Source organism: Anoplophora glabripennis, unplaced genomic scaffold (genome assembly GCF_000390285.2).
Source record: "Anoplophora glabripennis isolate ALB-LARVAE unplaced genomic scaffold, Agla_2.0 scaffold168, whole genome shotgun sequence".
NCBI lineage: Eukaryota > Metazoa > Arthropoda > Insecta > Coleoptera > Cerambycidae > Anoplophora > Anoplophora glabripennis.
The window spans coordinates 276,760-289,327 of NW_019416458.1; the positions used below are offsets into that span (position 1 = coordinate 276,760).

Consider the following 12,568-nt stretch of genomic DNA (forward strand, 5'->3'; position numbering starts at 1 on the left):
TATTTTACAAATTAATTAAAAGGCGCCGCGCGCGCGCCATTATTCTATGGCTAGAAATTGGCCTCAATGATTTGGGATCGAGGGGGATTATCCCTCTTTATCCTGCCTCATCTCGTGTAGGCCTGGACAGCCTTCGTAGGTGGGCCCCATCCGTCGTCTACCCCGACCGCAAATGCGGCCGGTGTAGGCGCTTTGTGGGACCTCCTTTTGTCCTGGCTGGGCCCCGCCGGCTAGGGCCCTTTCTTCTGGCGCTCTTCTTGCTTCGCCGGCTCGTCTGTGTAAACCCCGGGGGTAGTGTCATGTTTATGTGTGGTATGGTTGGGTAGGGTAGTGCGGCTATGCAGCCTGGGATGCGCTTTGCTAAGGTGGCCCTTAGGCTAGCGCGGGAGGGGAGGGTTAAGGAGGGTATGGGGGGTGTGTATGTGTGTGTGTGTGTGTGTGTGGGAAGGTGTGTAAGTGTTAGTCGAGTGGGGATGCCCCCTCACGGGGGCGTACGTGTCTTTTGGTGTATTTGTCTGTCTGGTATATTGTTTGTCGGGGGTCGCAATTTTAAAGAAATGTATTCTAAAGTAATGCAAATAACTGATAAATAAGTAAAAACTTACCTGGGCATAACCCCGGCACAGGTGCTGTAACAAAGATGCCGACGGCGTCTATGCTTAAGCCGGGGATTAGGTCGGTGATTAAAAGGAAAGAAAGGGATTCTTTCCAGGTAGCCTTAATAAAGGCAGGTAGAAATTGCTCCTTGCACTACACTTTCACAAAACACGTGTGCTCTGGTCGGCTGCCCGCTAGGAACTGAATTAAAAGGCGATATCATTGTTTAAATACCGCGATACATATAAAGGGTACATAACGAACGTACCATCAAAAAACAGCTGACCACCTGAGACAACAGTTGTCAGATTTGACAGATGTCGAAAAAGTTATATAAGGGTTAGGGACGAATTATTTTTGAAATTTGTCCACACCAGCGTTATTAAATGTGAATTTCATTAGAAAATTATTAGGTAATACAGGTCTTTCTGCAAAGTCAATAATTTTTTTGAATGTTTTTATTTGTTGCAGAAAATGTATAATACTTTCTGGAATGTTGTGTTTTCGACAGAGGTTTTCTCAGACGAATAATTTATTTATAATATGCAGTTTGTTGTTAGCAGCAGGTTTTATGCTACAAATGAAAGCTTTGTACAACAACCATCAGAAACAGTTAAGATTGCAGGAATATAAACAAAGGGTAAGTAGTTTAGAATAACTCTTTTCTGTAAAATAATATTGTATTGTTGCAGATAAACGATGTGACTGAAACAATAAATTCAGTTGAGAAACTAGCAAATTATACGTCGTCCCTAATGAAAAAACTACAAATGGTTATCAAACCCCACAAATTTAACAGGGCCCGGTTAAAGTTAATTTGACACAAAGTATTTTATAACCAACTAAATTTTATATTAACAAATTAGCACAGAGTATTCAATAATGCTTTAATATAAAATTTTCTAATGAAACATAGCTTTATATTTGTTAATGTTTTTACACTAAAGTAATTTAGGAGACGAATTGGTTTCAGCACGGGATGTTTGATTTGAAAAAACCATGTGGCAAGTTAATTTTCTACATTAATTTGCCTTCAAGAGGGGTCCAAAGGTCCTTAAGATAATTAGGTTTTATTCAATAGTGAATGTATGAAAAATGTACAAAATAATGTGCCATTTGGTTTACTAGTGGAAGTACTTAATTATATTATATACAGCACAAGATGTATCTTTTATATGTAAATAGTTTGCAGAGTTTTATATTTTGTTGATAATGTGACAATAAAACATTTCAAAATATTTCAGTTTATTCGAGTATTAAAATAACATTTTCACTATAAAACGTACGTAAAATTCACCAGACGTTATCGAGATCTAAGCATTGCGGATTATCCTTAAAAACGCCCTTGTTTTCAAACACGGCATGCGGGGAACATATCCAGGGATCGTCGGTTCCTTTTTGCCATTTGAACAATCTCTTTTTGAGTTGTTGAAAGATTTCTTGAGAACTGTTTTTTTTAACGATGTTATTTAACTCTTCCGGATCATACTTGAGATCGAACAATTCCCATTCTGGTCGTTTGTAATATTCTTTCAAAGTTTTAAACCAGTACAGGTTTTCGTTAGACTTTGTTCTATTTAGAATGTCCTACAAACAAAAAAAAATGTCGGGTATGTCATAATTGTTGTACTCGCCTACCTGAAACGTGGGAGACAAGTAAAAGTCTTGATCGATGGGAAAGGGGCTGTTGTAATTAATATTGTGAATAAGTTTGTAGCGTTGGGTACGAATCATCCTCATGGGATAATACATAGTGATTTCGTGAAGGTTGTGGCTGGCGAAAACCGCTTCCCTTGATTTATCATCGGGTTCTAGAAGTTAATTTTCATTATAACGATATTTATCCATGGAAATAATCACCTTTAATGAGAAGCGGTAGCAAACTTTTTCCCGTTAATGATGTTTTTTGCTCTATCTTATTGCTTTCGGTAGAATCTTCTTGTTTAATGTCGTACCAGTCTAATAACGTAGGTACAACGTCCAGAAGGCTCGTCAAAGAATTGGTCACTTGGTTTCGTCTCTCCTTATGCAGAGGCGAGGAAACGAGCATTGGTTCGGCGATACCCGAATCGTAAAGATTAGTTCTACCGTTCGGGAAGGGAATACCATTGTCGGAGGTATATATCACGAGCGTATCATCGAGGTGACCAGAATTTTTCAGTTCTTGAAGAATTAGCCCCACACCTAAAAAACCCAGGGTAGTTTTATGTGGAAAAGTAGCGTCAAGGTACCTTGATCTAGCCTAGAAACCGTTGTGTACTGTGCCGCTACGTCTCGTCTGGCGGCTTGGGTGTCTGGGACGTAGTAAGGCAGTTCGAGTTCATCGGGTTGATAGTAGATGGGCTGCCAGTCTGGAATTAGACCCATTCCGGGGTCGCCATTTCCGAAATGTTGACAGAATTCTCCGTATTCCGGATTAGTGTGACCGCATCGATGGGGATCGTGGAAGGCGATATATAAGAAAAATGGTCTGTGTGTAAACAGAAATTTTAGAATTACTACGTACTTTCAACTCTAAAAAACTGTTTTTTGTTAAATAATAAATGTAAAAGCTTGACAATTAAAGTAATAATCGACGTTATATCTTACTGTGTCGTGTTAGTTAAAAATTCCCTCGCCAACATTTTAATGTGGGTAATATTTCTGCCAACTTGTAAAATAGAATTATTTTCTTCCGTTTGCGAGTAATCGAATGGATATACACTTTCGGGACCAACATGTTTTTTGCCAATTATTCCTAAAATTACAAACATTTCAATAATTCAAACTTATCTTGCAGACAACTGCAGAAAAATTAAATACAGACCTGTCCTTACACCATTTCCTTTCAAAATCTTTGGTAGACTAACTATATTAGCGAAGGAATCAAAGTGATGTTTTCCTTGATGCAAACCGTACATTCCGTTTTGATGTGAAGGCATGCCGGTAAGTAAAGCTGAACGGCTGAAAATAATGTTCAAGTTGATCTCGAAAAATGAGTACCATAGATCGATGTTGTGTTACCTTGGAGAGCAACTGCTTACAGACGTGTAGGCTTTGTTAAAAATAAGACTGTTACTTGCTAGCTCGTCTAAGTTCGGTGTTTGGCAAATTTTGTTTCGGTAGGCACCAATTTCAAAGCCTCCATCGTCAGCTACAATGAATATTATAAATAAGTTATTTCTGAGTTATAATTTGCCGAATAAAGTATTCGTATCTTTATTATAAAAGTAATAAATATATATTTATTTTGAAAATATGGTAATGTTCCGAGTGTGTTCCGATCTTTTTAAATTTTACATTTTACCGCTACCCACAGCGACACCTAGTAGAGTAAAATTTAACTACTTTTGACAGTTGCTATTTTATCACGTTTATTTTGTATCTGCATTTATTGGTGTATTTCCATACTAAAATTAAGATGTTTTTGTACAAAATAAACCAGAAAATTTTTGATTACGTGTTGTTTTCACTGGAAAACACTGATAATACTTACCCATTATAAGTAGTGCGTTTAATTTCTTGTTTTCTGCATTGCTGGCTGTTAAAACTAAGAAAATTACAAGGAGAAGTCGAACCGAACACCGCATCTTCACGGTTCAGCAACTTTTACTTTTTTTGTTTGGAGCCAAATTTGAATTAAACAATGCCGCAGAAGAAAATATTGTGTTTATTCGACATGGATGGAACTCTGACAAAGGCAAGGAATGCAATAAATCCTGAATTGTACAACTTTTTGCTAAATGTTGTGAAACTCCGGTGCTCCTTAGCTTTAGTTGGTGGTTCGAACTTCACAAAAATCTGTGAACAAATGGGAAACGATATTATACATCGATTCGACTACGTTTTTCCAGAAAATGGTTTGATACAGTACAAATTTGGAAAGGAAACTGGCAGGCAAAGCATCCAGAAGTTCATGGGTGAAGACGTTTTACAAAAATTTATCAACTACGTGTTAAAGTATTTGTCTACGATAACTTTACCTGTGAAGAGAGGTACATTTGTCGAATTCAGGAGTGGAATGTTGAACATTTCACCTATAGGGCGATCTTGTTCACAGACTGAACGAGACGAGTTTGAAAAATACGACAAAGTGCATAACATACGAAAAACTATGATAGATAATTTATTAAAGGAATTCCCAGATATAGGTCTGACGTACAGCATAGGAGGACAAATTAGTTTCGACGTATTTCCTAAGGGTTGGGATAAAACGTACTGTTTGCAGCATTTGGAAAATGATGGATTTGACGAAATTCATTTCTTCGGAGACAAGACTGATAAAGGTGGTAACGATTATGAAATATTCATCGATAGACGTGTGATTGGACATAAAGTAATCAACCCTGACGATACAAAAAAGCAACTAGAGGGATTTTTAAAAACTTTATAATCTAAGTATAACTATCGTAGTATATATAAAACATTATATATAATAAAATTAGTATTCTATAAAACTAACTTACGTTTTTCCATTAAAAACTTGCATACCTTTGGTTCAGCTTATACCATGCTTGTACCTAAGAATATTTTCTTCGCTTGTCCTACACACTTCAAGTAGGTTGTAGTCCTACATATCATAAAAACACAAACGGCCTCTTTCCCTTTTTCAAAAATTTTCAAATTTTTACTCATCCTGCCCTCTAGTTGTCCGCAGCACCAGTTTCTCTACTTGACAGGTGATAGTTTACAATGCAGAATTAATATTAATACTGCATTTATTGGTTTGCTTCCATACTAAATTAATTTTGTGTTTTGAGGGTATTGTTTACGTGTAAAAAATATGTGTATTACAATTTGGATTACGTGTAGTTGATGTTGATACCGGAAAATGATGAAAGTAGTGCATTAAATTTCCTAATGTTTTTTTTCGCATTTTTGCTGTTAAAATAGGAAGAGAGAGAGAGAGTAATATACGGAGAAATTGGACGGAACACCGCATTTTCATAGTCCAGCATCTTATTTTTCTTCAACAATACCAAATTTGAATTAAACCATGCCGCAGAAAAAGATATTGTGCTTATTTGACGTAGATGGAACTCTAACAAAACCAAGAAATGTAATAACTCCTGAATTGTACTTGTTCTTGCAGAACGTAGTGAAACCCCAGTGTTCCATAGCCTTGGTCGGTGGTTCAGACTTTAAGAAAATCTCTGAACAAATGGGAGGGGACGATATTGTTCACCAGTTTGACTATGTATTTCCTGAAAACGGCTTAATACAGTACAAATTTGGAGAGGAAATTGGCAGACAAAGCATACAGAAATTCATGGGCGAAGACGTTTTACAAACATTTATCAACTACGTGTTAGAATATTTATCTACGATAACTTTACCTGTGAAAAGGGGTACGTTTGTCGAATTCAGGAGTGGTATGTTGAACATTTCGCCCATAGGGCGATCTTGTTCTCAAACTGAACGAGACGATTTTGAGAAATACGACAAAATTCATAATATACGCAAAACGATGATAGATAATTTAGTGAAAGAATTCCCAGATATAGGCCTGACGTACAGTATTGGGGGACAAATTAGTTTCGATGTATTTCCTAATGGGTGGGATAAGACGTACTGTTTGCAGCATTTGGAAAATGAAGGATTTGACGAAATTCACTTCTTTGGAGATAAGACCGACAAAGGTGGTAACGACTATGAAATATTCATCGATAGACGTGTGGTTGGGCATATGGTAATCAACCCCGATGATACAAAGAAACAGCTGGACGAACTTTTAAAAACATTGTAATATACAAAGTGACATTTTTATATGAAAGTAGGTAGACATGAAATAATTCCATTTAATTTAATTGATGTAATAGCTGCAATAAAAACAGTATAATGATCGCATGATAGAAATATATAAAATTCCATGATTGCAATAGTTTTATACAATGAAAAAAATTTAAATTGATTTTTTTTTACCTGGAATTAATTTTTATGCAAAATACACAAAATTCTCTTCAACTTTGTGTATTGCGCATAAAAAATTCATCAATTTCTTTAACTCTGTAAAACCGCTATAAGATGTTCAAATAATAATTGGATATAATTGAAAATATATACCATACTTTTTAATTCAAATTTTTTATTTTATACTCATTGAAATCCTATTAGAGAGGCTTTAAAATGTTTCTTTATTGTACGAATATGTATAAAATATATAACAAGATCAATATCCTAAATAGACCGGTTTACGTTTCTCATTAAAAGCTTGCAGTCCTTCAGTTCTATCCTTTGTGGGGATTAACTGGGCATAACACGCTTCCTCAACGACTAGGCCACTGTCGAGGTCGACCTCAATACCTCGGTTTATCGCTTTCTTCGCCATTCTTATACCCAGCGGACCGTTTGGGAGAATCTCTTCAGCAAGCTCCACCGATCGCAGATACGCTGCATTGCCAATTTCATTTTGCTCAACAACATGATTCACCAACCCTGAAAATAATAAGGCTAAGTACATATCCGAAAAAAAAAATTCGAATTTAATTATTCAAACCTAATTGTTGTGCTGCTTTTGCATCAAGTACTCGTGCCGTAAAAATCAGTTCCTTGGCAATAGCGGGGCCTACGATCCTCGATAAAAACTGTGTACCCCCGGCACCCGGCATAATGGCCAGTTTCGTTTCCACTAGACCCATTTTTGCGTTTGTGGCGGCAATTCTTATGTCGCAAGCTAGTGCCAATTCTAAACCCCCACCTATAAAATAGATAAAACAGTTATTGTTTATTATTATTTATGAAGCTTAGAAAATTTCTAATGCTAGTTAGCGAAACTGTAGTACCTAACGCGACACCGTCCAGTGCTGCTATTACAGGTATAGGTAGATCGTGGATTCGTTTAGTGAAGTTTCTCAAATTCGTGACGAAATTACAGACTTCTTTGAGGGTCAAGTCTGCTCTTTCCTTTAGGTCAGCACCTAAAATATATTTTTAGAACTTAAAAATTAAAATACATTCCCTAAATAAAAACTACTACTATTTACTACTGTTACATTCACATAAATTGCTCATAATACATAATTTTAATAGTTTATCAAAATTTTCATACAAGCTTAACATTTCGAATAATTACAATATTTCCTGCATTTCATATTAAAATTTTACCTGCACAAAAGGCCCCAGGTGCCAGGCTGTGAATCACCACAACTCTCGCCACATTATCGTAACAGATTTTGTCAACAGTCCTTACGAGTTCATCAAGTAGGTTCATACTGATGGCATTCTTCTGCTGTGGTCTCTTCAGACCAATTGTGACGACACCAGCATCATCCCCTTTCAGTTTCTTAAAAATTAAATCTTTGGTTACCTGTTCCGAATACTGTCTCACTTGTTTTGGTTTTACTATTAGTTTACTTAGTGTAAGTAAACCTCTCCGACAAATTTCAGGTACTACCATTGTCTTATTTGTTATTATTAATGTTTTACGTTTTTTTTTATCTCAATTGCAAAAGTATACTAAACAAACTTAAATTAAAACAAGAAACTTGTGAGAATATGGCACAGAAAAAAACAAGTGCAAAGGTTAAGTAACTGTTTGTGGATGGTAAACAAGTTTAAACCGCAGATTAGTAAAACGTTTTTAGTAAACAGAAACAACACTGTCACGCCTACACGTAAACATTAGTTATTTATAGGCAACCCGTTTTACAGGTGCGTGTATTACCAGTTGCAAGTAAATACATGTAATTTGAAATATTTACGATAACAAGTTTTCTCCCTAATAGATTTGTTCTAACCACAGGCAGACCAAGTAATTTCAAAATGTTGTCGTATTTACTCCAGAGATTAATAATTTTGAATGAAAATAACATCCGCAAATTAATAAACTCTGGCATTACATTTGCCAGAAGCGGTCAGTATAGATACTCATTGTAGGATAACATTGTAGCTAGGTATATAACTGTCAGACCAACGTATATAAAAAAGAAATGAAGCTCAAATACTTGTTTTTACATAGGCTTCCAAATTGCAAATATTACACTTGTTACAATTTTTTTATGGACAAAGTTTTGAAAAATTGTATTAGAAATTTATTTATTCAAAGTCTGACTACATTATATTATTACATTTAGATTTTTTTATACAAATTTAAAAATTAATGAATTTTTATAGAAGTCGGCACAGGGTTACTTGAATAAAGAATTGATATAATAGACCAGGAAACGAAACATTTTCAAATTTATTCATTACTGGGCGTGATTTTATTCTTGGAAAGTCTTGGGAATGATAATACAAGAGGCGTCTTATCAATTGAGTCATGAACAAAGTATAGCGTCATTGTTTTTTACCAACAAATAGGTAAAAAATTCGCCATTTTTCGTTCTATGAGTTATTGTAAAAAAACTATTAGTCTTAGTAAAAACTGTTCAACAGACAATAAGATCTAGAGAAACTCATCTTTAAAATGAGACTTTATAACAAAAAAAATTGATTGCAAAATTAAATGGAAAAAGTGCTTTTTCTTTAATTGTTAATAACTTTTTGAATAATTAATAAAATCTTACCTAACTTTCCCAAAATGTGAGTTTTTATATCCTTAAGAGATGTGCAAAAGATGAGCTCGATCGCAAATTGAAGTTGAAATTTATAACGAATTGTAGAAAAAAATTTCTACCGTCAGTATCTATGGAAATATTTTATATATTTTTATACTAGGTAATTATAAATAATAATAAAAAATAATTAATCCTTTAATCAATATACAAAATCCATAATTATATAAAAAGTATGAAAAAATAAAAAAAATAAAAATATTGAATTTTTTGGGGGTTGAGGGGGTTAAATTAATTTTGAAGGGTTAAAATAATTTTGACATTTTTTTATTGAGAACTGATGTCTAAAACATTTCAAATAAAAAAATGCAAAAAATTCATTTTTAGGGGGGATAGGGGTAGTTTTACAAGGGGAGAAATAATCCAAAGTAATTTTTTCGTCGAGTTATCCCAAATTAAAAAAAAAGGTTCTACGTTATATAGAAGCTGAAATATTACATATTTGACATTGTCAAGTTTTTTCCTGGTTGAGAGGAAGATTCCCCCACCACCACTCCCTGAAGGACTACTGCCGCGTACCCTTACTTTGATGGGCTCTGAATTGATCAATTATGGGCAAATTTAATTAAAATTAACAGGGCATAAAGTTTAAACCTTCATTTACAAAATGTTAAAATTTCACGCCTTAATGTTTATAACAAATCGCTCTGTGATCTAAAAAAAAAATTGCTAACTCCGGACCTATTGGTCGTAGAAACTTGTTTTTTTTTTTAATTTGTAGTTTTTTTACGAGCTTTCTTTACTACGTTGTTTTTAACTTGACCCCATATCATTTCAATTGGATGAATTATAGCAAATTCAAACCTGTTAATTCCTCGTTATTGCACACAAAGTTTAAATTAAATTTCAATTGTAATAAAACTATATATTAAAATAGGAATAATATAAAAACAAAAATCATACAAATTCGGTTATAAATTTTATGTTACATTAGTTGATTAAATATTTTTACCAATTTTTTTCACAGCAAAAATAAATAAACAAAATTTCAGAGTATGTAAAGTGCCACATTTAAGAAAAAATATGTGCATTCTTTAAAGAAACTTCTTTTCTAAAACGGTACGAAAAATAAAACTTGGGCGATTTTACCACAAAATTAGGCAGAGAAACTAATATTTATCACAATAATACACATTATACCACATAATACTATACAATGATATACACTTTTATATATTCATATGGACTAAGAATTAATTTCCTCATCCTCTTCGATAGCAGATAATTTTTCTTTTAGCAGTTCCAGCGCTACATTCTTATTCAGTCTTTTAATAATGGAAACCTTTTGGGCTTTCATGGATCTCTTTTTCACTTTTAACTTATTCCTACATGGGGCTACTTGGCTGCTAAATTGGATACACCTCTTAAACTTCCTCGTACTCATGAAACTGTTACCTTTCGGTTCTTCAAAAATAGTTTCCAAAGAAGGAGGCAGTCTCTTAACTCTCTTGTCCAAATAATAGTTATTAATTTCATTAGTATTGCTATTATTGCTAAGGAGTTTTTTAGGCTTTGTCAAAACTCTCCTTTTCTCCGTTTCTTGGGAACGAATTTTCTTTCGACCCGATCGTCTTGGTTGAGTTATGGTCTCATTTGATTCGGGACTAGAAATTGGCGAGTTGTCTTCAGTTAATTTATATTTAAAAACGCCTGTGAAGTTACGTTTTTTTTCATTAATTTCTAATTGGGCCATATCGACATCTAGGTCATTATGTTCCATTATATTCCTAGACCCAAAATGTCTGAAAAATTTACAGACAAATGTATATTCTGTGATTATCAATAAACTCTCATTATTCAACTTAAAACAAATTAAATAACGGTCGCCTTCAATTTGAAAAGAATGACCAGCTGTTTAAAAATAAGGTTATATTCTATTTGCAAATATTAAAGTGACAGACTTGTTCATTCATACCTTTCAAAAGACTTGTATCATGTAAGAGGATATAAAATTTGTACGATATTGGATATTTATTATTTTACTTAAAAAATGCTTAATTGCAATGTTTACAGTTTACGTTACATGATTGACCTTGACCACTGACAGTCATACAAAAGACTAATAATTAGTGATGGGAGATTTCGAGTGAAAAATCGAGTGGTACTCGATTATTGAGATCACTCGAGATATCTCGAGATGTTTACTCCCACCACTCGAGTGATTATTACCCTACGGTTGCACCCCAAAATGTTAGTGCATACTGCAAATAGTCACTGATTGCGTAAGCTTTTTTTAGAATAAAACGAAAAAGTGGTTAGGTTTTGAAGTGTGTGAGCTTTTTTTTTTTAGCTACGCTTATAAGTAATATATTACTAATACAAACATATTTGTGCGCCGCTGGGATGAAAACGACCAATATCTCGTATCTCGAGTGATCACTCGATTATTAGAAGTACTAGATTACCGATAACTCTATTATCAAAATTGGTCGATTATGCCCATCACTACTAATAATAAGCAACATAATGGTGATTGTCTCGTCACAGCATATATTTGCTGTTGTCTCGGTGTCGACACGCATCCTAGGCTGCATAGCCGCACCACCCTACCCAACCATAAATATGACACCACCCCCGGGGTTTACATAGACGAGCCGGCGAAACAAGATGAGCGCCAGAAGAAAGGGCCCTAGCCGGCGGGCCCAGCCAGGACAAAAGGAGGTCCCACAAAGCGCCTACACCGGCCGCATTTGCGGTCGGGGTAGACGACGGATGGGGCCCACCTACGAAGGCTGTCCAGGCCTACACGAGATGAGGCAGGATAAAGAGGGATAATCCCCCTCGATCCCAAATCATTGAGGCCAATTTCTAGCCATGGAATAATGGCGCGGTGTCGACTATTTGATCTTAGTGTTTGGTATACTCCAAATTGCCCGGGATCACTCTTTATCTATTTCTACTCAGTGCACACGAGTCAGGAGTGTGATACATCGAAGTGAAGTGCTTTGTTTTTTTTCCACTTAGACCCTGACACTAGCAGATTTTTTGTTTGCACACTTAAGACTACAACGAAAAGTAACCTTTTTTTCATTTATGTACAGAATCCTTCGTTCACTTATCGTTACCGAGTGAACGCGATCTATGAAACTATTTTTCTCTTTGTCTATGGTCTATCGTACGATTTGTACATCATCTTTGCCGGGAAAATTTTAGTTTTGTATAATTAAAATTGTGAAGTGCAACAATTAGTTATATTATATTCGTATTAAAAAAAAACTTAAAAAATGTTCGTTCTGTGTAATATTTATTTTTGTGCTGCTCAAAACTCGTGTATCTAAGAAAATAGGAATAGCAACGTTACTTGGGTGCGATATTACTTTTTTTTAAACTTGTTCAACATACGATACATAGATTAAATTCTATCACAAATGTGCTATAGATTAATGTTCCCTAGTAGGTTTGGTGTCTTTCAGACAAAATGGGTACCTTTAAATATTTTG

General features: G+C 34.8%; 4 protein-coding genes, 1 long non-coding RNA gene and 1 pseudogene across 5 annotated transcripts; 3 read left to right on the forward strand and 3 right to left on the reverse strand.

Moving 5' to 3' along the window:
- Positions 1-898: 898 nt before the first annotated feature.
- Positions 899-1,806, forward strand: LOC108907278. The gene is made up of 3 exons (XR_001964326.2): positions 899-1,010; positions 1,069-1,237; positions 1,290-1,806. It is a non-coding gene; the product is annotated as an uncharacterized LOC108907278 (long non-coding RNA).
- Positions 1,807-1,825: 19 nt separating this feature from the next.
- Positions 1,826-4,179, reverse strand: LOC108907276 (N-sulphoglucosamine sulphohydrolase). Its single transcript, XM_018710886.1, has 8 exons — positions 4,073-4,179; positions 3,601-3,730; positions 3,404-3,540; positions 3,187-3,334; positions 2,829-3,067; positions 2,458-2,781; positions 2,236-2,408; positions 1,826-2,184 (listed from the first exon to the last, which is right to left on the reverse strand). Exons 1-8 carry the CDS (start codon positions 4,164-4,166, stop codon positions 1,891-1,893), a joined length of 1,539 nt encoding a protein of 512 aa, XP_018566402.1. The 5' UTR covers positions 4,167-4,179; the 3' UTR covers positions 1,826-1,890.
- Positions 3,990-5,033, forward strand: LOC108907277 (annotated as a pseudogene).
- A 322-nt stretch (positions 5,034-5,355) lies between these two features.
- LOC108907275 (phosphomannomutase) lies at positions 5,356-6,651 on the forward strand. The gene has a single exon (XM_018710885.1). It carries the CDS (start codon positions 5,573-5,575, stop codon positions 6,320-6,322), a length of 750 nt encoding a protein of 249 aa, XP_018566401.1. The 5' UTR covers positions 5,356-5,572; the 3' UTR covers positions 6,323-6,651.
- Positions 6,652-6,691: 40 nt separating this feature from the next.
- LOC108907274 (methylglutaconyl-CoA hydratase, mitochondrial) lies at positions 6,692-8,123 on the reverse strand. The gene is made up of 4 exons (XM_018710884.1): positions 7,681-8,123; positions 7,359-7,493; positions 7,073-7,273; positions 6,692-7,011 (listed from the first exon to the last, which is right to left on the reverse strand). The coding sequence occupies exons 1-4, from the start codon at positions 7,970-7,972 to the stop codon at positions 6,746-6,748; spliced, it is 894 nt and encodes a 297-aa protein (XP_018566400.1). The 5' UTR covers positions 7,973-8,123; the 3' UTR covers positions 6,692-6,745.
- A 1,955-nt stretch (positions 8,124-10,078) lies between these two features.
- LOC108907252 lies at positions 10,079-11,165 on the reverse strand. The gene is made up of 2 exons (XM_018710845.1): positions 11,044-11,165; positions 10,079-10,870 (listed from the first exon to the last, which is right to left on the reverse strand). The coding sequence occupies exon 2, from the start codon at positions 10,846-10,848 to the stop codon at positions 10,315-10,317; it is 534 nt and encodes a 177-aa protein (XP_018566361.1). The 5' UTR covers positions 10,849-10,870; positions 11,044-11,165; the 3' UTR covers positions 10,079-10,314.
- Positions 11,166-12,568: the final 1,403 nt, after the last annotated feature.

Bases quoted from the DNA above. Each gene is read 5' to 3' on its own strand.
- LOC108907276 (XM_018710886.1), bottom strand. From the start codon at position 4,166: ATGCGGTGTTCGGTTCGACTTCTCCTTGTAATTTTCTTAGTTTTAACA. The intron at 3,541-3,600 runs GTAACACAACAT...CATTATTTTCAG, and splicing joins GTAAGCAGTTGCTCTCCAAG to CCGTTCAGCTTTACTTACCG. The intron at 3,068-3,186 runs GTAAGATATAAC...GTTTACACACAG, and splicing joins TTTTTAACTAACACGACACA to ACCATTTTTCTTATATATCG.
- LOC108907275 (XM_018710885.1), top strand. From the start codon at position 5,573: ATGCCGCAGAAAAAGATATTGTGCTTATTTGACGTAGATGGAACTCTA.
- LOC108907274 (XM_018710884.1), bottom strand. From the start codon at position 7,972: ATGGTAGTACCTGAAATTTGTCGGAGAGGTTTACTTACACTAAGTAAA. The intron at 7,274-7,358 runs GTACTACAGTTT...TCTATTTTATAG, and splicing joins ACTGGACGGTGTCGCGTTAG to GTGGGGGTTTAGAATTGGCA. The intron at 7,012-7,072 runs GTTTGAATAATT...TATTATTTTCAG, and splicing joins AAAAGCAGCACAACAATTAG to GGTTGGTGAATCATGTTGTT.
- LOC108907252 (XM_018710845.1), bottom strand. From the start codon at position 10,848: ATGGAACATAATGACCTAGATGTCGATATGGCCCAATTAGAAATTAAT.